The sequence below is a fragment of the Cornus florida genome, unplaced genomic scaffold (genome assembly GCF_030987335.1).
Source record: "Cornus florida cultivar Cherokee Brave unplaced genomic scaffold, ASM3098733v1 CherokeeBrave_3.0.0_Hap2_Chr11, whole genome shotgun sequence".
Classification (NCBI taxonomy): domain Eukaryota; kingdom Viridiplantae; phylum Streptophyta; class Magnoliopsida; order Cornales; family Cornaceae; genus Cornus; species Cornus florida.
In genome coordinates, this window is record NW_026775581.1 from 84,042,268 (window position 1) to 84,065,967 (window position 23,700).

Genomic DNA, 23,700 nt, shown 5'->3' on the forward strand with positions numbered 1-23,700 from the left:
TGTAGAAGAGGAAGAGGCCGATCTGACTCGATATTCTGATTACTGTTTTGGTGGCGATTGTCTGACAACGCTGTCTGCGGCTAAAGAGGCAGTAGAGGGAGAAGGAGGAGAGCGTTCCTTTGGAGACAGAGGACGATGATGATGATGAAGAAGAAGAAGAATAATTATGGAAACCTTGAGTTGTTGATTCCACGGGTTAGGGTTTGGGTTACTTGGGTCTTGAAAACAAAGGTTGATATTTTTATCCTATTCGATCATTTCACAAAGTAAAATATTTTTATACTCCCTCCGTCTCATAATAGATATTCTTTATGGGGAGTAAAACTTTTTAAGGGGACATGTAATTATTGCATTGTCCCCTTTAAAAATTACAAAGTTACCATTTCAAGTTAAAATATATATATAATCAAGTTTGAAATTTTTTAAAATTTTAAGGGTATTTTATGGAAAGATGTGAAATATATTGTTTAAATTTGGTAGGTGGACAAGTATTTTGGGACAATCCAAAAAGGAAAGATGGACAACTATTATGGGACGGAGGAAGTATATTTTATAAAATTACTCAGTGAGGGCAATTTAGTCAAGTATAATTTAAATATGTCAAGATGGATTTATTTGCACAAATTAAAAACTATATGGGTGTTTTTTGCACCTGAGGGGTGTGATATGCACTATAATCATATTATATGGGTGTTTTTTTGCACGTGACCCTAAATATATGTATGTTATCGAATTGAGAAATTTTAAAAAAATTAAAGGGTAATTATAAAAAGATGACATTTTTATGCTTTCACTTTTCAAATGTGACAACTAATTTAGATATCTCTAAATAAAAAGATATACCACCAACATAGAAGATGGAGTATTTTAGAATTTAAAATTTGTTAGATGGGGTGTTTATTATCAAATATATGACCAATTTATACATGTAAAATTATGATACATTAAAGAAGCATAGGACACTTATTATTAAATCCTCTTCTCATATGAATAAATTTATCTTCCTCTTTTAGATTGTCTCAAAATATTTCTCTCTTTTAAAACGTAAAAACAAAAATACATTAAATCTTACCATCCTTACCTTTTAACTTAAAAAATAAAATAAAAAATCAACTTAATATGATAATTTTAAGAGACAATGTATTAATTATTTGCCCCTTAAAAAGTTTTTTTTAGACGTGGAGAATCTGAAGACTATAGTGTTATCTCACAATAACATGCTATGCTAGTACTTGGCAGGGAAATGGTATAAAAAGAAGACCAATATATATATATATATATATAGAAAAGCAAATTTTGTTAAAAAAAAAAAAAAAAAATCACCACCCAAAAACAATATAATAAAAATGGGACCCACCATTATCAGAATATCATCATTCGAAACGACAGACTTTCCAAAGAAAAAGCATTGAATACAGACAAAAACACCCGAGCAAGATGCTCAATGGTGAAGATGCTTTAGTGATCCGGCACTTACTGCCCCTTCTATATATTCCCACCATTCCATAAGAAATTGAAACAAACTCCTATTGCGAACCCCCTCCAACGATTCTGTCTGTCCATCTGTCTCTCTCTCTCTCTCTAAGATGGATTTAGTGGGTGAAACTCTGCAGCAATTGACGGAGTTAGGACTGCCCTTAATACGGACACCCGCGGTATCAGGTCTGTGCACCATATTGGCCATAGTAGCCGGAGTTTTGGGGTACTTCTATGGACCCTATTGGGGTGTGAGAAAGGTACCTGGTCCTCCCGCCATGCCCTTCGTGGGACACCTGCCCTTGCTTGCTAAGTATAGCACTGACGTCTTCTCTGTCCTTGCCAAACGCTATGGACCTATTTTCAGGTTACATTTCTAACCTTTCTCTCTCTTTCCTTTCACTTCCTGGATTTTCTCTATAATCACACAATTAAGCAACAACAAAAGTGTGGTCTAATAATTGAAATATACAAAATATTATATAGCTGAGTACATGAGTTTGAAGTTTTTCCCATTATATAAACGTAACGATGATTTGTTGATCCTTTGGAATCTCACATATTCTCCATTTGGGCATTGCAAGTTTGGAAAACTCTCGACTTGCTGACATAAAACAACAGATTCCGTGAGGAATGGGCGTGGACTGCTCTCTGGTGGAGTCCACACCAATATCTCATAACGAGTTGTCGTGTGATGGCAAGTGTAACACGATTCTAAATATATTGTTCTTTTAATAATTGTTATACTTATCTAGAAATAAAAACAAAAAATAATATAAGGATCTGTGTAGACTGTAAAGCGTGCGTAACAAGTGCGAATTTGGTAATATATATATGTGTGTGTGTGATGAAAGACCCAGGGTCAGTTTGTCTTGATGTAATAAACAATGAAAAAAAAAAGGGTCCAAATAGTGTTTGGTGATGTAAGTATATATATGTGAGACACTTTTTATAAATATTTGTTTTCATAATAGACATTATTTATTTATTAACTATACTTGCCAAAAGGTACAATTTTTAGCTTTGGCTAAAAGCTCCGCTTAGACAAAATCTCAACAACCAAAAAGTTCTTTTTTGTTACCCAATATGTATAAAAGAGAAATTTCAAATCCCTAGTACCTTCAGTCTATCTAACAACGCACTTAGTATTATCAATTTTAAAGAGGGTGTGAGAAATATATATATATATATATATATATATATATATATATAAAATAAGTTTTGTAGAGAATCCAAAGAAAATTATGAAGGAGTTCAAGAATTTATTGCGAATGGAGAAATTATTAATGGGGTGGACTAATATTTAGTGTACTAATAATAGTAATATTTTTTTCTTTCTTTGGCTGGACTAAAATTAGATAGAATAAATTTTATTTTATTCTATTTTATATTTTATACCCAAGCCCACCCTAGATCCACGAATAAGATTACCTATTTTCCCCAAAATAAAATATTTTTTTCTTGGGTAAGTTTCAATCACCTTCTCTAAGACATAGCATAATTTATTTATTTTTTTGGGAACGGTTAATTTATTCAAGCTTCCTTTGTTGCTTCAAAAATGACACAAACCTCTCATGTCAGACATTTCAAATGAACAGTACTCAGAGCCTGATTTTACATTTTTGCCCTTAACAATAATAGTACTATTTTAGTAAAAAAGTGGAATTAAAGGGAAAATATATGACAAATTTGATATTTTATAATTTAATTTTGCTTCTTTCATTTGACTTTATTAATCATTATTGTATAAAGTACTGACCTTATGAGACATCTCACTATTTTATACCTCTTGATCCATCCCCTTTTTTTTCTCTCGTTTATTAAATAAGATTAATGGCTCTCACTATCATTCCTTGGATTTATTTTGTTGGATCCAAACAGGAGCGCATATTAAAACTATTATTCCATTTCCTTTTTCTTTCTTCCTCCTACTAGTATGACCCCCTCTCATTTCATTTGCTTTTTCTCCCACTTATCCAAATGCGATTAAAAGCTTATCCAATAGTCATGTCTGATACAATCTTGATCATGAGGAAGAACAACTACCATTTATAACAGCTGAGATATTTATGATCATGGACAGGCCCCTCCCAAAATATACTGTGCAACTGACATGATTTGACATCACGATGTTAGTCGTTTAACCTTAACCATGTATTCTGATGTCATTTATTGTATGTATTCAATGCAACTAAATCGTATTTCAACGCAATTAAATCGTATTTTAACACATTATTTTTTAAATATGAAGTAATATATTGAAACTAAATTTAATTGTGTTGAACGCACCTACATGGTGATGTTAGACATGATTTGACATCATGATGTTAGTCATATAACCTTAACCATTTATTCTGTTGTCATCTGTTGTATGTACTCAACGCAACTAAATTGTATTTCAACACATTATTTTTAAAACATGAAATAATGTATTGAAACTAAATTTAATTGTGTTGAACACATCTACAACATGGTGACGTTCATCGTAGACGATTCAATATCTATCTCCTAAATTGCTAATGCAGTAAAAGAAAAGGAAGCATGGATTGTATCAATTTCTCCTATTTTTCTCTCTCAAGGTCCACATAGTTATATTGTTTTGTGGAGCAGGTTTCATATGGGTAGACAACCATTGGTGATTATAGCAGATGCAGAGCTTTGTAGAGAAGTTGGAATTAAGAAATTCAAATACATTCCAAACAGAAGCATTCCCTCTCCAATCTTAAGTACCCCACTTCATCAAAAAGGTCTCTTTTTCTCCAGGTATTACCATGGTAGAAATATAATTGATTTATGTGCTTATTTTACTTTAAAATCATGTATATTCCATAGTAATACATGATGTCTTGAACCAACAAAAACAAGCACTCTCAACCAGCCAGACTTTTGCTTTCCTTTGATCATTTGGTTCAGACGACTTGGACCCAATGTTTTTAATTATTTTTTGTCTTTGAAATTCGCACCACTTGTCTTCTAACCCAAAAACTCAAGTTATTTAGTAATATTGCATATCTATCCACATATGCCCAATCTTTTCTCCATCTGGATCTAATGTGGGACAAGATCCCTCTAATCAGAAGACCTGTCCTTCAACCCATTAGGAACCTCGGGTAAGTAGGGCAAATATTATACATGTCATGACAACAAAGTTGTGTAATCCAACTGGCTTGCAGGGATTCAAGATGGTCTACCATGCGAAACACAATAATATCAGTCTACCAACCATCTCACCTAGCCAAGTTGGTGCCAACAATGCAAACATTCATCGAGTCTGCAAGCGAAAATCTCCACTCCAACAAAGAAGAGGACCTCACTTTCTCCGACCTGTCCATCAAATTGGCCACAGATGTGATTGGACAGGCTGCATTTGGTGTCGACTTTGGGCTCTCTAAGCCACAATCAGGCGATGACACAGTAAACAATCCAAAACATAATGGTGGTGAAGTCCAAGACTTCATCAAGCAACACATCTACTCCACAACAATGCTTAAGATGGACTTATCAGGTTCCTTTTCAATCATATTAGGCCTACTTGTCCCCATACTCCAGGAGCCATTTCGCCAGATTCTCAAAAGAATACCGGGCACTATGGACTGGAAAGCAGAACGAACAAACGATAATTTGAGTAGCCAGCTTGATGACATCGTTGCAAAGAGAATGAAAGAGAAGGACCGAGGTTCAAAGGACTTCTTGTCTCTGATACTGAGTGCAAGAGAGTCAGAGACGGTGTCAAGGAACATTTTCACCATGGACTACATTAGTGCAGTAACTTATGAGCACCTACTTGCTGGATCAGCAACCACAGCTTTTACATTGTCTTCAATTGTCTATCTGGTTGCTGGGCATCCAGCAGTTGAGAGTAAGTTGCTCGAAGAGATTGATGGGTTTGGTCCACATGATCAGATGCCAACGGCCCATGATCTTCAACACAATTTTCCCTATCTTGATCAGGCAAGTCTCCTTAAACTCGAAAGATTTACAAATAACCATACAAAACCCACTAAGTTTGTTTGATTCAATGTTTTCTAAATCATCTTAACTACTACATTGCTGTATCAGATTTGCTTTTGATCCCGAAGATATCCATGACGTAGCAATGGATTCCATTCATTTCTTGGTTGTTTGATGCAGGTGATTAAAGAGTCAATGAGGTTCTATACTGTTTCCCCATTAGTTGCAAGAGAAACATCAGAACAAGTGGAGATTGGAGGTTACATTCTCCCAAAGGTATATATATGTTTTATATTTGAAAGCAGTTACATATATGTCACATTTATGTGTGGATTAGTATATTCAATGAAACAGTTTATATATTCTACTTGATCTTTTTATGACTATGCAGGGAACATGGGTGTGGTTAGCTCTTGGAGTGCTAGCGAAAGACCCGAAGAATTTTCCTGAACCAGACAAGTTTAAGCCAGAGAGGTTCGACCCAAATTGTGAAGAAGAAAAGCAAAGGCATCCTTATGCACACATCCCCTTCGGTATTGGTCCTCGAGCATGCATTGGGCAAAAATTCTCCTTGCAAGAAATTAAACTCTCGTTGATTCATCTGTACCGGAAGTATGTATTTCGACATTCCCCCAACATGGAAGAACCTTTGGCACTTGAGTATGGCGTCGTTCTTAATTTCAAACATGGTGTCAAGGTTAGAGCCATCAAACGAGCATGAAATTTGTTAAACATGGCTGAGCCATCTTCTAAATCATGTATCCTTTTTATATACTAAATGATATAATGTAGTTTAAATTTGTCATATTGATAGCAGCATTTCAGGGTACCCATGACTTTGAAAATGTAATGTTGATCAAGAATTGCTACCCTAGTTGTACATTTTTCAGATGGAAGAGAAAATGCAATGTTTAATTCCAAAACACTAACTTAATACAATTTTAGAAAATGGGGAACCCTTTAACCACAACTCAAGCACCAATCAGTTCATAGCACAAATCCTTTTAAACTTGATACAATTTCTCAATCATACAGAACAACAAGCTGTTGACCTTTGCAGCAAACATGAACTCATCTTCTATTCATCAAGACAATTTTCTCTCCCCATCAATTTCATGGCATTTTTGTCCATCCGGGTAGATGGCCAAATTGGCTTAGACATGTTAACTGAAGAAGGATCAGAACCAGCACTGCTTTTAGAATCCCCATTGGCAAATGCCACTGACTTCTTAACAAACTGAAACTCATCCATGGACTGCCTTAGAATTCTGGAAGATAAATTTCTCTGCTTAGCCTTGGTTGATTCGGTCAAGTTCATATAACTTGGCCTAGTGTTGTTCCTCTCATCTGTTCTATCTGAAGCCAAGACAGTATTTCCAGAAATAGGAGTTGCAGATGTGCATATTGAAGATGAACCTGAGCTCTCATCAAATCGAAATTCAGAACTTGGACTTGAAGATGATCGAGTAACTTGTCCAATCAGGGGGGGTTTCGCAGAAATCCTGGTGCTAACATTGTTTCTCCTGATCTTCACTGAGCCCAGTTCAGAAGATTTGGACCGGATGCCCTTGAGGGAATCTACACAGGTTTTAGAAGGCGGAGTAAGCTCCAATGATTCGTTATGCGATTGTTCCATCAATCTGTTCTCCCATGGCTTCGCTGCCATCCAACGTTCTAACCAACTCCACCCCCAGCTGTTCTTGTCGAGCTCTTGATTTTTGAGAGATGAAAAGGAGACATTTGTTCTGTAATCTGAATTGTGGGTTGATTTCCATTGCTAGAAATATGAACAATTTAATCATGTTGTTCAATTGACAGAGACACAAAAAGTTACAAAAAGTTTTCAACTTCATAAACACAATACCTTTTGAGCAAGAGAATATGCAAGTGCTCTTTCTCTCTTGAAGGCTCCCTCTTGCCTCATTTGTAGTTTTGCTTTAACCTCTTCCAATGTCCCTATACTATCACACCATCCTTCCTGAGAATTTTTAATGACAGGACATTGGAAATTTCTGTTAGTTTCAAGGAGAAAGGACAATGCTCATAGTGCCAATATCTAGTGTACAAAAAGAGAACTAAGGGTTGGTTGAATTGGTTTGTAGCCAATTTATTGAAAACAAAAGAAATGTATCAATGTGCCAACAAGCAAAACAAATACCTCAGCTTGTCTTAAGAGATCAGCCTGGGTGCGGTGCTCGTCCAGTATCTTCTGCACGGCCTGCCCCTCTTCGGACATACGCACACGACGAGCCCTGACTCGCGCTTGAACTCGAACAAGGGCCTGCATGCACCTCAGGGTCACAGCAGCCTGCTTCCTCACTTGCCGCCCGCGAACTAAAGCTTGAAGCCTTACCACTCCTTTCAAGGCCCTCAAAGCCCTTCTTGCCTACAATCATCACACAACACCCACTAAATGATTACAACATTCTCAAAACAAAATCAAATTTGCAAACAGCAATCTACATTCTGAACTATAAGGTTGAATCCAAAAGTTGGTAGATATCAAATGAGTGAGAGAAATCAATACATACAACATGGGTGAACAGAAGAAGATATATTAAATGCATGCTTAGAAGCTAAAAAAGTATATTGAATGAAACTATAATTTTGCAATGAAGGGTTGAAAATCATAGGCACTCAGATCTAGAGTTTTCTGAATTGGAAATGTTAATTTGACACCAGATTTGATAAGATTAATTTCTCATTACTGCATATTGCATAAAATAAACTAAGAACAAGATCTGTTGTTTTTTAGTTTTGAATTAGCCATCCACATCTGCTGAAAAATTTAAATCTGAGTTAATTAGCTTAGTCTCTCCCATGGTATTGTAGCAGTTCAAGTGGTCTTTTATTATCCAATCATTGTAGTGCTGTTGATATATCCATTCACTCTTGAAAATAGAAAAGGGCTCAGTTTGTTTGATGAGAAAATGTATGAGAAGAGGAAAATAAGAAGTGATAAATGAATTAAGTGATAAACCAAGGCATGGAAAAAGTGAAAAATAAATCGCATGGTAAAATAGTTGCTTTTAATGAGGCTAGATAGAGTTAAATGTCAAAATAGAATATCTATATGCAAACCCAAGATTTGTTTTTAATGAAGTTTAGATGAGTGGAACAATTAATTTCCAGAAGCCAATTAGAAAACAAATCTAAAGATCCCAAATAAAAAATTAAAAAAAAAAAAAATGTTTTTTTTTCCTAAATTTTCTCAGCAACCAAAGGCGGTTAAAAAATTTAAATGAGTGGAACATTTACTTTCCAGAAGCCCATTATTAGAAAACAAATCTAAAGATTCAAAGAAAAGAAAAGAATTTTTTTTTTTTTATTTTCTTGTCTAAATTTTCTTATCAACCAAACAGATACGAATGTGGGAAAAAAACAGGTGAACCCATTTACCAAGAAGCCCCGAAACGCAGTTTGAATCCGGATTGAGGCCCATTCTTGCCTCACAACCCTGAAATCTTTAGGAGGAGCTCGAACAACAGTAGCCACAGCAGCTGTAAAAGCATCATGACTCACTGAAGAAGAATCAGAGCCGTCCGATGCAACAACAGCTCTATGATTCCCTTTGAAACCCTTCCAAGAGGATCCCAAATCCCCTGAAGAACTCCTCCACAGCTTCCATTTCTTGCTCTTTCCAACTTTTTCCTAGAGAAAGAGAAACTATAACAGTTACAATGAAGAAAGAGAAAAGATATATGTGTGTATATATATTCATCGTGGAAAAATCTAAGCTTACATGGTTGTCCTTTTCTGGCTTTTTGAGACCTATCAATGTTTTTATCCATTTCCCAGAAGCACCCATTTGAGATAAGCTTTGATTGATCAGATCAGAGCTCTAGATTCTCAACAAAAACTTTGATTTCTCAAGGATTAGAGGCTCTGAAGAACTGAAAAACAAATAGCTTTTTTAAAGATAGAATGATACAGAGAGAAAAAGAGGTGTGATTCTTCAGCAAATACAGATCCAAATATTCAGAAACAAAACTTAGTTAGGGGAAGCCTGTAGAACTAAAAAAACAGAGAGAGAAAGAGAGAGGGAGAGATTCTTCAGCTGCTAGAGCTTCAGGGATAGAGAGAGGGTGTTGGTTTTGGACCTTTTGGTGGTGCTGCGTTGTCTAATCTGGAATGAGCCGTTTGGTCATTTGAAATTCAAAAAGCCGCTCGATAGGATGGATTCTTCACATGTTGATTATCGTGTGACTAAATGCCCTCAATTTTTCTATATATTACCGAATCCCACCATTACTTTTGGAGGAAACTGCAAAATTGTCCTTAGTGTATATATATATATATATATATTTTTTTTTTTTCCACAAAGGAGGTATCATTAGCTAATAAATATTTTTTGGGGGAGAGATCATTGAATTATGAATCACTCTACACTTGCCCAACCGGCCATGACTCCGCATGAGACAAGAGTGTAGGTCTCACCACAATGGTCCACACACTGCTCAGTACTCTCTCAATAGCTGTGGTGGTGTCTTTATTGTTTTACTTTAAAATATATATAATTGTGGTGGTGTCTTTATTGCTTTACTTTAAAATATATATATAGTCCTGCTCTCTTATTTATCATAGAAAAGAAAATCAAGCCCGTCAGATTTAACGGTCAGTTTTTAAACTTACCTATATCATTTTTTTAAAATATAAAATCACCCCACTCTATTTTTAGTTTTCATATTTAATTTTATCATTACCAGATATTTTAACAATAAAAGGTAATTATTAAAATAAAATAAATTTTTTTTTTATTTTATATATTGTCATTCACACTTACAATAATACTACTTCCCATGAGAGCTTTGGTTCTAAAACAACATGAAACACTTCCGTCCCATGAAAAGTGTCATTTTTAGAAATTGAGTGCAATTTTTAATGTTTTATTTATTTATTATTATTACAGTGATAGAGAATGAATTTTCAAACATACCCTTTTATTGTGAGATAATATGTTTTTATAACTTAAAGACAAGAAGGGTAAATTATGAATATTAAAAATAGTACAATAAATTTTGAATTGAGAGAAACGGCCAAAAATGAAAAGGTTTTATTTTTTATTTTTTATTTATTTATGGAGGGAGTATATAAAAAGAAAATTTCACTCACCCATTTTTTATTTCCCACCAATACTTAAAACACTTAACCTTCCATTTTTTAAAGTAAGAAGATATAATTGTACAGCAAACCTGGTAATAATTGTATAGCAAGTATTGAAAGATGTAACACTTTAAGAGGAAATTATGCTACTCCCTCCTTCCAAAATAAATGTACATCTTTTATTTTTAATGTCTCAAAATATTGTAGGTTATACAAGGTATTTTACATCTTCCCATAAATATTTTTGAAGTTCTAAAAAAAAAATTAAACTTGATTATATATATATATATATATATATATATATATATTTATGTATTAATTTCATATTCTCTTAAAAACTTGTACTTTTCAAAAATAAATACTTATTTTGGGTGAATATTTTTTTTTTTAAATTGAAGAATCAAGTTAAGTGTGAAAAAATAAAGTATAAATACACAAAAGCATACAAAAATAAATAGGGTGAATTGCAAAAAACCTCCCATGACTATTACTCACTTGCAAAAAACACCCCTAATGAATATTTTTAGCAAAAAAACCTCCCATCAACTATACTGAGGAGGTATTTTAACTAAACACTATATAATGATTTTTTGAGGTAATTTTTTGGACCAAATTACCACTCAACATTATGAATTGGGTCATTATTAAGTTATCCATTAAATTATGTGAGCACCAAATTTAGTCAAACCCAAATTTTCTGACGATTTTTATCTTCCCAAACAACACTAAAATTCCTCTCAACCAACAGCCCAAATGAGCTACCATCAAATACATTCAAAGGAAACCAATTGGAAACATAACAAAAGCTAAACCATTACCATTTTTCGGCAAAATCGAAAACGAGAAATAACTCGAAAAAGACACCATTCCCTTTGGGTTTCCTTCCCCCAGCTTGATGGGTTTCTTGTAAATGAGTCGCCCAACGCTTGAACTCAACGACCCAGTGATACGGACGAACCACCATTATCGATCTTGGCATCACCATATAGAGCGAGTTAGGACTTAAAGTTCGAATCTTTATTGAAATTCTTGAAAGAAAAGGACGAATTTGGGTATGCAGATAGGGTTTTGAAGTAGAGAATGAGTAAAGAAAGGGCTGTGAAATACCTGGAAGGGGAAAAAGGCACCATAGTCGATTTGGGTTTGAGCTGAGATTCTGGGACTATGCCTTGTGTATTGCTAACTTTCTCTCTCTAGGGTTTGTTAGATGAACCCAATTACTCCACTTGTATATTTGTGTTTTATATTTCTAGGGTTTGAGAACACTACCAGTGAAGTGAGATGGGTGGTGGTCAGTCAGCTCGGAGGTTGTGAAAATTAAATACCTTTTAGTCTTTTCTGCAAAACACTGATTCACTTTCTCTAAATGTTTGCTAACTGGACTGGAGCCGCGAGGTGCCATGCCGACGAGACCGGGTTTAGAGGACTGAACAATGTGCATTTGTGTGTTGACATTAAAGACGAACTCGGTCAGCATCTATGCGAAGCCCTTGATGGCAACCTGAATACATGTTTTTTCCACTGTGATATCACCATAGAGGACGACATCCGCTGTGCAGTTGACTTCGCAGTTGACAAATTTGGACCCAACTTCGTCCAATTCTGTTTTCGGGGGGAAAAAAATGCATTGACAACCATTTTTGGAAAAACTTGTACGAAGTTATTTTTCATTTGTATTGTTACAATACATAATTTAGAAATCAAGAAGCCCAAAATTTTAGTATTGTTTAGGTAGATGAAAATCGTTAGAAAATTTAGATTGGACTAAATTTGGTGTTCACCGAATTTAATAGAGGACTGAACAATGACCTAATTCACAATATCTAAAAAATTACTTCAAAAAATCATTAAACGGTTTTAAGTTAAAATACCCCCCTATAGTTGGGGGGTTTCTTGCTAAAAATATTCTTAAAGGGTTTTTTTGTAAGTGAGTGATAGTTGATGAGGTTTTTTTGCAATTTGCCCAAATAAATATAACTTGTAGTCTATAAATCTAAAAATAACAATATCTTGAAATACTTTCTTTGATTGTGTCTGTCATGAATAGTAAGGTCACGAGGTTCAAGTTATTGAAAGGATATATTTGTTAACAATTTAAAAGCAACTATGTATGCGTTTAATTCAAATTTCGGAAAATAATTTATAATAACACTGAACATATAAAATAGTATTAATAAATTACAAAAAACTATTATATAAAATCAAGGCTTTTAATAACTCTTAAAAAATGTTGGCTAAAATAAATTTTTTCATGCATGAATATTTAGTGTATGCATTACAGAATTAGTCCCACCCCTAGCCAACCCAAAAAATTTGCAAAAAGAAATAGCATGTTTGATTCAATTTTACAAAAAATAGTTTGTAAGAAGCTACATTTTTTACATAATTGTAGAAACAACGTTCTCTTAAAATACATCTTTTTTAACTTAATTTTAAAACTATTAAACAAAAGAATTTTAATAGTTTATTTCATTTCTCATTTCTCTTCAAACAAAACTTGCCCCATAGAAAAGTGAGACTATTTCTACTGCTGCTGAGGTCGTTGTATTGTCTTGACATGCAGAGATTTTACCATTCCTATTTGACTCTACCTTCTTGCCTTGCTGCTAAAAAAAATCCTCCCCCAATTTATATCTCACGTGGGGCCCATCCTCCTTAAGTTAATCGTTTGTTTTGGTCGCTTGGAAGGGTTTTTTTTTTTTTTTTTTTTTTTTTTTGGTAAACAAGCTTTATTAAGAAGATAATGGCCCTGTTTGGGGAAGACAGTCCTTGAAGAAGAACTTTCGATAAAAGGAATTTAAATCAAAAAATATGTTTGGTATATTTAATTTTTAAAGTCCTTTTGAATTAAGAAATAATTTCAATCACATAATTTAATATTTTTAAAGTGACAAAGTTATCCTCACATTTCCTGAAGAACACCATGCATTAGAGAACCAATTATGAGAGAAAGTATATACAATATTACCAATTATAAGATACAAGTATATACATATAAAAATACACAATTAATCATTATCCACTAGATTTGGACAACTCCATGATTATTCATCTCCATGTTAATCTTAATTTGGTGCAAGTCTATCTCAAAAGAAAAAATGACTTCAAAACTATCTCTTTCGGGTCACAGCTTACACCATAGTCATATAAATGCACCATTACCATAAAACACACTTGTGTTAGTTCAAACCCATATATATATATATATTGACTCCTACATTTCTAAGTTTTTTTTTTTTTTTTCATCAAAGAGGCTAAAAAAGGGAAAATCAAGCAAAGCACACGTTCACACCCAACAAAAAAGAAATAATAATAAATAAATAAATAAATCTAAATATGATTCTTTATTTTCTGGTCAACGGAATCCATGGCGACGCACAGAGGTGGTGTGTCACCAATCGGCTGGTGGTGCCAATAAAGAAAACTTAACGCCTAAATCCGAATAAGGTTGCATTGTATTAATTTTTTAGAACCTCCACCAATCGGCTGGGGGTGGTAGCGCCATAGCAGTCACCATCAATTTTAACGATGCCGGCAAAGAAACTGGGATATAAGAGAGAGGAAAGAAGATGAGGGACTCCTGAAATAGGGTGTTGTTTGTAATTTAATAAATAATAAAGGTTAATATAGGCAATGTAATCAATATTTAAGGATAAAATAGTAATCTTATAATATTCCAATATATTCCAACAACCCATGTTTCGCATGTTTTGAGAAACCTATATTGGAAACGGGTATTTGTAACTTTGCTTAACGGGCTTTTAGTGGCTTCTACTTTTGTTAAAAGCCCATTTTATTAATGCCACCAAACACCCATTTTTTTTTAAGAATGCCTTTTTGGACTTAGAAGCCCACTTGAAACCCTCAGGAAGCTCAACCAAACAGAGCCAATATTATTATATAAACAAAGCAAAAAAGCTAAACATGCCATCCAAATAAAAATTCAACCAAAACCAAAAGTTAGCAAGCCAACACAAACTTCAATACAAAGCAATGAAAACAGCAACAAAACACAAAGCCGACTACACCAATAACAAATCAACCACCAAATATAGCAAATGCAAATTAAAGCTTAGCCTTTATACATCAACAACATTGCATTTATTTATTTATTTCTCAAAGCTTTATGTTCTCTTTTTGATTGTTTGGTTGGTGAGACAATTGAAGATCGATTATCTCTCCCTTGGGAATAGACACTATTTGTATCAACCAAAATTTTTTTTATTTTAGAAATAGAAAAGGCTAATTTTAGAGGCATTTTGTAAAAATATTACAAAATATTCAAATCGATGGTTCAACAAGCCAATCATGATGCCCAAAGGTAGCAATTGTACTAAGTTTGGTTGGTTTGCTTGAGATTTGGAATATCAGAAAAATGTTATAATCAAAATATTTTTATTTTTCTCTATAATTTTTTCTTTTGTTGAGTAAGAAACTCCTATTGTACTGCTGAAAATAAGTTGGAGGAGAAGTATCTAACTCTCACACCAAACACTTGTTCTGAGAAAATGATGCCAAAATTAATCATGAAGTTTGAATTGTTTTTTATTATATATTTGTGTATTTCTCTTGCTGCTATCTATTTAACTATTTCATTCAATCTTCCAGCAACTTATATATAATAGACAAACAAATGTCAACCTACTTTAAATAATTCATAATTTTTCCAATTTTACTTTAAATAATTCATAATTTTTCCAATTTTTATTTGATGTATTTGAGGAAACTAAAGATAATATGTTTTCTTTGCTGGGAACAAAGGAGTATGAAAATTAGAATTGAGTAAGGGTGTAACAAAGTATTATGTCGTGATAAAACTCTGTTTTCAAAACAAAATTAGTGATAAAATAAAAGAAAATTATATTAATAATTTTTTAATATTTAAATATAATGATTATGTTAGGTGTGAGATGACCCTGTGGACTGGTGTGCCGTGGGCGGATGCGAGATACTGACAGACTACCACATTGGCGAGTTACGGGTGAACAATTCTACATCCTCTAGGAAAGAGAAAAGTAAAGTACTTATATGTAGGTATGTCATTCCAATTGATATGAGGTCTTTTGGGGTAAAGTTCAAGAACAAAATCGTGCGAACTCAGACCCAAAACGAACAATATCATACCATGTTGTAATGAGTCGAACAACAAGGCCACAAGCATACAATCTCAGCACAACTATCTAGTTCCTGCACAAGCTGGCAAAGCCAAGTAGAAAAAACCATTTTTCTTCCGTCAAAATTTTCAATCTCAGACCCATCATTAATATTCAAGATTTACAAAAAAAGAAAAAAAAAAAGAAAAGGAAAATCAACTTAGAAAAAAAAAAAAGTTGATGACAATTTTGAAATATATATAATATATTTAAATTATAAAAAGTAAATTAGAACTCGGATTCAGCTTTTGATATTCCCCTATACAGAAATCGTCATCCACCATCCTTAAACTTAATTAATTTAGAAATTTTAAATTCAACTTACCTTTTAGAAATGAGCAACATTGAGAGCAGACATAAATTAAACAAAAGCTATACAAAACATCATAAGGATATCAAAAGCGATGCACAATTTTGAGTTGCATACTTGAAGCGCAAGCTTAATAAGAAAGGAATTGAACAATTTAGAATCCAAAAGCTATTGTTCTGTTATTTATTAATAAATAATAAAACCTCTAAGGACATAAAATCCTAAAAATGACTTATTTGACAATGGTCTATAAAACTCACAAATAATAATAATAATACTAAATAAAATAAAAATAGGGATAATTTGTAAATAACACCAAATAAATTAATTCAATCTGAATTCGTTTCAATCCCAAACAAAAATTTTAAAAAATTAAACAGCGCTTTTGTAATATTGAACAAAGTGAAAATGAATGAAAAATTATATGAGTTACGACCATCGACTGTGAATTTTGCACGTTGTTTTCATTTTCAATCCAGAATGAGACTCTATAAAATGAATCAGGCTACTCCATGTCAACCTAGCAGGATGTCCATATAGGCATTAGTCATTTGTTCAATGTCAAAACTTACATGTCATCTATAGTCATTAAATAAAATAAAATAAAATAAAAAAGAAGAAAAAGAAAATTTATTGTATAATACTTTTATCCATTATGCTAACCATCCTCATTTTAGAATCTCTCTCTTAATCTACCTTAACTATAATTCATCCCACTGGACAGTGAACCTCAAACCCAAACAAATATAATGTATAATTTTTGTCAACTTTTTTTTATTTATATATATATAGAAATCAAAGCTCATGCTGCATAAAAAAAAATGGTCAGTCTTCTTGCTCTTCGAGGTTTGGACCAACATTTGAAGACTTCTGTGTACAACGGTATTGTAGATTAACAATAACCTACCCGAATAGGAGTGATTATAAAATGTATATATCATAATCTAAGTTCTAAAATAATCAATCAAATAAAACAAAAGGCATGCACTGAATAAATCATTTACTATGTATGCATTTAATTCAAATTTCTGAAAATAATTTATAATAATAACACTGAACATATAAAATAGTATTAATAAATTACAAAAAAAAAAAAAAAAACTATTATATAAAATCAAGGCTTTTAATAACTCTTAAAAAATGTTGGCTAAAATAAAAATTTTCATGTATTTAAATATTTAGAGTATACGTGACAGAATTAGTCCCACCCCTAGAAAAGTTAAGTGAGACTATTTCTACTGCTGACATACAACTATACAAGAGATTGAAGCAACCTTTTTGTCTTACTAAAAAACATCCTCCACCAATTTAAATCTCACGTGGGCCCAACCTACTCCTCCTTAGGTTAAATCGTTTGTTTTGGTTGCTTGGAATAGAGGTTTTTATTTATTTATTTATTTATTGATAAACAAGCTTTATTAAGAAGATAATATTATGAAAATAAAGCTAAACATGCCATCCGAATAAAAATTCAGCAAAAACAAAATATAGCAAATGCAAACTAAAGCTTAGCCTTTATACATCAACAACATAGAGACCAGACATAAACCACGCAAACAGCCCAACATAACAGAAGGGGTATTAACCTGCAGAGCCGCACAAGTGGTCCAATGGATACGGGGACTTTTAAGGTTAATGGTAAATTTGGATGTCATGAATTCAATTCTTTTTAAAAAGGCACTAATATTTTGCAATTGTCAAGCTTGAATTATGTTAACAAATACTAATAATTTTAATTATTTGAAATTGTTCTAGATGTTTAAGATTAGGTAATTGATAATTCTTGGTGGCAGACCTACCAACGCATTAGATTCTTAGCCAGTGACGTGGATATATATTTATATTTAAATATAATGATTGTTAGACCCAACTCTCAAGTGAATTATCACCTATTAGTTTTGATTGGTCACTTCTAAATTTTTTATTGGTCACTTTGATTATTTATGCAAATTAAAAATATTCAAATTGATGGTTGAACAAGCGAATCATAATACCAATTGTACCTATTTTGGCCGTTTTGCTTGAGATTTGGAATATCAGAAAAATGTTATAATCAAAGAATTTCTATTTTTCTCTGCAATTTCGTCATACATTTTTACTGAAAATATGTTGAAGGGCAAAAACCTAACTCTCACACTAAACTTCTTCCTACTTCTCCCCCTATATGTTCATTTCAATGTCAATGAGAACATGCATACAGAAGGCCAAATTTAATCATAAAGTTTGAGTTTTTTTCTCATTTATTTGTGCATTTCTTATCTGCTCCCACCTATTTAACTATTTCATTCAATCTTTCTAGCAGGCAACTTATATATAATAGACATATAAATGCTAGCATACCATAATTTTACAACTTTTTATTTGTAATGGTAGGACTCTTCTAGACCATGGGAGGGGAGAGGGCAATTTCGATTTTATTAACTGCCCTCTCAGGTCTAAATTTACCTATTGTAATTGATGACTATAAATAAAATCTCCAACTCTTATATAGATATTATCCAATAGAAGAAGATCTATTCCTTAGAACTTCCACAACAAAATATCTATATATTTACAGACTATAGTTGTTTAGAATTCTTTCTAATCTTCAAATTTCTTTTAAAACTTTCCAATATTTTAAAATCTTTCATTTTCTCTCTATAATATTCCACAATTTTTTACTCAAGACTGCATAATTCAACTACATAAGAATGTCCTTTATAATATTAACATGTGTCACATTAATACGATAATCAATATATCAACGGTAAGAAAAACATTATTACTTATATATAAAAAGACAAAAATAATAGAAATAAAAAGTGAGGCCAATACATATTGGAATTGACATCTTATTCTATGAATGTGTGGGAGCTTTTCATAAGTACACACATTTGCTGTCTAGTCCCAAAAAATAAGGTTAAAAACATGCATCAAACTCTTCAATTCAGCCCGGATTGAGAAACAGAGTCCAATAAATGGCGCCTTCATTGTGGATCACCTTTACATAAATCACCAATTTGAGTGAGGAAGTGAGAGAAGGTGCACCCTGGAAAACTCCAGCAACAACTTACTGCTTTAATGTCCCGTTTGGTCAAGGATGGATTTATGTTGTGGCCAGTGGGACGGCCGCCTCCATTAAAGGAGGTACGTGAAAAATTACATAAAAATTAATCATAAATGAGTATAGCATGTCAAAAAAATTAATGAGAACATGTATAGAGAATGCCAAAATTAATCATAAAGTTTGAGTTTTTTTCTCATTTATTTGTGCGTTTCTTATCTGCTCCCACCTATTTAACTATTTCATTCAATCTTTCCACCAGACAACTTATATATAGTAGACATTTACAATAATATTGATAAAAAAAAATATGAGGTGTGAAGGAGTGAAAGAAGTAAGAGTGAAACAGATTATCATATATATCATTAGTTGCAATGTATAAATTTTGATGACCAACTACTTCAAATTGTGCACTTAATCTAAATTTTAATTTTGAAAGGTTAGTTTCAAATATATTTTTTAAATATTAATTTATTAATATTCAACATTAAAAAAAAAAAAAAATCAAAGTTAGAAAAAAGAAGTTGATGAAAAATTTGAAATATATATAATATATTTAAATTATAAAAAGTAGGGCTGGGAGTCGGATTCAATTTTTGATATTCCCATATACAGAAATCTTTCATTCACCATTCTTTGAACTTATTAATTTAAATTTTTTTAATTAAACTTACTTTTTAGAAATTTACAAAAAAATAAAAAACCAATTTTATGAAATTGTACCATACATAACAGTCTAACAGAGCACAAATCTGACTGCAACAATAACAAAATAATAACCACATACAGCAAATGCAAACCAAAGCTTGGCAAAACACATCTGAGCAACATTGATATCAGACATAAATTAAACAAAAGCTATACAAAACAGCAAAGCGATACACAATTTTGAGTTGTATAATTGAAGCGCAAGCTTAATAAGAAGGGAATTGAACAATTTTGAAACCAAAAAGTTTAGGGAAAAGCTATTGTTCTGTCATTTATTAATAAATAATAAAACCTCTAAAACTACAATTAGTTATAGTAGAACATAAAACCCTAAAAACGACTTATTTGACAATAGCCTATAAAACACAAAAATAATAATAATAATAATAATAATAATAAGAAGAAGAAGAAGAAGAAGAAGAAGTAGTGCAAACTACAATGACGATATACAACTAAATAAGTAAATATGAGATTTGTCATTTTATTGTAAAGACCTCCCAATGTCATATAAGTAAATATATTAATTTACCCTTATTATTATATTATTAAAAAATTAAAATATTTAAAAATAACTAATGACCCTTTTGCCCACTAACATTTACCAATACACCCTTCAGCATTCTAGATTTTTTGGACCAGATTTATTGAGGCAATTCTCCCTCCCCCGTCATTCGACGCCTTCGTGACCCTATCACTGAACTTCTCTCCGGCCCTCTTCTATGCCTCGCCGCCATCGCCTCTCATATCACCAAACCTCTCTTCACGTCCATCCTCTTGTCATCGAACAGGAGCAAACTTCGCAGATCGGCGCCGTGCTGTGCCTCGCGTCACCGCCGGTATTCGACATCGGTGAATCTTTTCTCTCCGCCGTCTTCCACTGCGGCCTCACTCACCGCCGGGTGCTTATACATAACCGATCCCACCTCCACGCAGCTCAAATTGTCACACCCCAAAATCCTAAATACATGAACTCTTATCTTGTATTAAGATTTGACATGACTTTCCTTACACAACCACAACTTTACAATAAAAATAATTAAATAAAGAAGTAGATGAAAACCACTCTCTAATTTATTCAATCGATACAACCATAATATCAAACAACCTTGTCAAAAATAATCCATGATAACTAGACAAAATGAACTAACTCTAAAAAAAAACATATCGTCATTCTTATTACAATGCGAAAATTGAACTAAACCAAAGAATGCGACAAACAAGCCAAAATCCATCACCATCATGTAATCTCATCACGTTCCTACTCAACGTGTACCTGAAATGTGATAATGGGGTGAGCTCACAAGCTCAGCAATAAATGCTAAACACAATCATCGTTCAGCAAATTAACCTTACCTTATATTCCTGTATATATAAGCAACTCGAATAAGTTCATTATTCAAATGTGTATAACCCAGTTAATTATAAACTTAATAAATAACCATCTTTTAATTTTTTTAATAAATCGACATATCTCACATGAGCCCCAGGCTCCCGTCCAATAAAATGGTGTGAATCGTATAGTCCCTGACTACCAAAAACACACGTGTGGCTGGATTGTACGTCTACTCCCCAGATGATCCCTGATCACGTCCACATAATAAGGGCTCATTAGACCCATGGCCATAACAAAAGCGTAGTGCACTCCCAAATAGGTAGGTCCCTGACCATACCCAAGAGTCATCGTAGGGTCAGTCCCTGACTGCCCTCCGACTAATCCAAACTCATCATTATTAATTATAGTGAATTATGAGAGATATCATTAATTAATAATTCAAATTAATAGTTAATGCACCCAAATACACTTTTAATTTAAAAACAGAACTCTAATGACCCAACCACTTAGAGTACCAAATTCTGGACATACCCCAATATTTTTAGAATAATAATACTATTTTTCCTTATTTCCTTTAGTTTAAAAATCAATTTAAAAGAATAATAATAAAATATAAAGAAATAGTATTCTATTTTATTTCCTTTAATCAAATAGTATTTTATTTCAATCTGTTTTCAATATCAACGAAATATGAAAAAAAACAGAAGAGTAACTTGCAATCTAGCCATCACGTGCGTACAAGTCACTGTAATTAGGGACTAAACTCACATGTATAATATATCAAATAAACATATGTATAAACATATGCCATTGATGCACACATTACCCAGTCCTGCTACATGATTAACATGAACCAAAGTAATCATGTATACAATGCAATACTTTATATATATATATATCAATCACAGACAGACAAAGTCTCTAAACTCAATTTTCGCAAGTTATATATATATAGAGGTATGAAGGACCAAAAAGTAAGAGTATTCAATTTGGTTAATATTAAATCATATAAATATCCTAATCATGTTACAATAGTACTGCCAACTAGTAGACATGGCTCAGTTCCTAATTCACATGTTCGTATCTAAACATATATACATATATCCATATAAAGATGCTTGCTTTCATGTACATGCCTACAAGAATTATACATACATGTATATATGTATATATATAGATCCAGAGTTTATATACATAATACACAATTTATAATTCTATGATCTAGTCCTCCAACCATATCTCATAGATTACATCAGACAAATAGTTCATAACAATAACTAAATATTAATAATCATTCTGATTGTTTGGGTGAGATCAATAAATCGTAACTTGTAACCTTATATATCAATTTACTAAAATAATAATAACATAACCAATCTTTACAAATTTAACAAAACCAATAACCAAAGTTTCTACAATTGAATTTTTATCTAATCTTTAGTAATAAATAATTCTCGTCCAATTAAATTCAAGACAACAACCTATACAACTATATTATCCTAATCATAACTATCATTAAGTATATATATATATATTTTTTTCCTACTATTTATTAAAACATACAAAATTCATCAAAAGCAAGTTCCAAATATATATAAGAGTACAATGCAAGATTAACTTGCCTCAAATATCGTTTCACCTTCCTTTCTAGACTCGACTATTGAAATATAATTTCTCCTTCTTCTCTAGGCAATTTCTCGGTCACCGTCTACCTTCTGGCTACCACAGACGTCAACTTTAAATATCACTCTCTATATCTCACGCTTCTCTCTTCTTTTCTTTCTTTTTTTGTTTTACAAATAATATCTCTATAGAACTGATACGGCGTGAGTTATAAAAGATAATTATAACTGTGGTTGAGATAGTTTAGGATTCCTTTTTGAAATTTAAATTTTAAAAACTCTAATATCTTTAATTTAACATTCAAATAATAATTAATAAATAATAAAATATACTATACGAAATTTAAGGGTTTTACACAAATTTTGTCGTCGCTGATGATTACATCCTTCGATTCGGTGCGGTGACGAATGGGATGGACGGAATCGGCGGTGAAATGTGGCGGTGAGCAGCGGCTTCGGATGATTTGTGGCAGTGCTCGGCTGTGAGCTTGCAGATTAGAAGAAGCTCGGTTGTGAGCTTGCGGATTTGGAGAAGCTCGGCTGTGGAGAGAAGTGTGATATGGCCGGCGGATCTGGCGGGTGGTGCAGCGTCGGTGACGGACCGGCGAGGATGAAGACGGTCTCGGCTGCGGGGCTCAGATGTTTCGGCCGTAATGGACGGCCGGCGGTGGTGACAAATTCACGGCGAGCAAGGATCTGGGCAATGTGATGGCTGCCGTGACTGGTTCGGAAGCTCAGCGGCGGTGACGGACTGCGTGACTGGTTCGGATCGGATTGGTCTAATCTTTGTTTATATATATATATATATATATATATATATATATATATATATATATATGTATGAATTTGTAACCATATATGTATTATATGTGTGTGTGAATTTTGCACACAAAACACATTATTTGATTTGGGTGTTGCATATGGATTTCGCAGAAGGACGGTGGCAGTGAAGTGGTGAAGGTGGGCTAGAGAGAGACAATGGTGAATAAGTGGTTTAAGGG

At 32.9% G+C, this 23,700-nt stretch overlaps 2 protein-coding genes across 2 annotated transcripts; one reads left to right on the forward strand and one right to left on the reverse strand.

Annotated features, from left to right (window-relative positions):
* The first annotated feature begins 1,418 nt into the window (after positions 1–1,418).
* Positions 1,419–6,232, forward strand: LOC132282797 (cytochrome P450 711A1). The gene is made up of 5 exons (XM_059784585.1): positions 1,419–1,843; positions 4,087–4,239; positions 4,650–5,427; positions 5,608–5,703; positions 5,819–6,232. Exons 1-5 carry the CDS (start codon positions 1,587–1,589, stop codon positions 6,146–6,148), a joined length of 1,614 nt encoding a protein of 537 aa, XP_059640568.1. The 5' UTR covers positions 1,419–1,586; the 3' UTR covers positions 6,149–6,232.
* A 134-nt stretch (positions 6,233–6,366) lies between these two features.
* On the reverse strand, positions 6,367–9,569 carry LOC132282798 (protein IQ-DOMAIN 6). The gene is made up of 5 exons (XM_059784586.1): positions 9,170–9,569; positions 8,827–9,078; positions 7,586–7,813; positions 7,292–7,405; positions 6,367–7,204 (listed from the first exon to the last, which is right to left on the reverse strand). The coding sequence occupies exons 1-5, from the start codon at positions 9,233–9,235 to the stop codon at positions 6,506–6,508; spliced, it is 1,359 nt and encodes a 452-aa protein (XP_059640569.1). The 5' UTR covers positions 9,236–9,569; the 3' UTR covers positions 6,367–6,505.
* Positions 9,570–23,700: the final 14,131 nt, after the last annotated feature.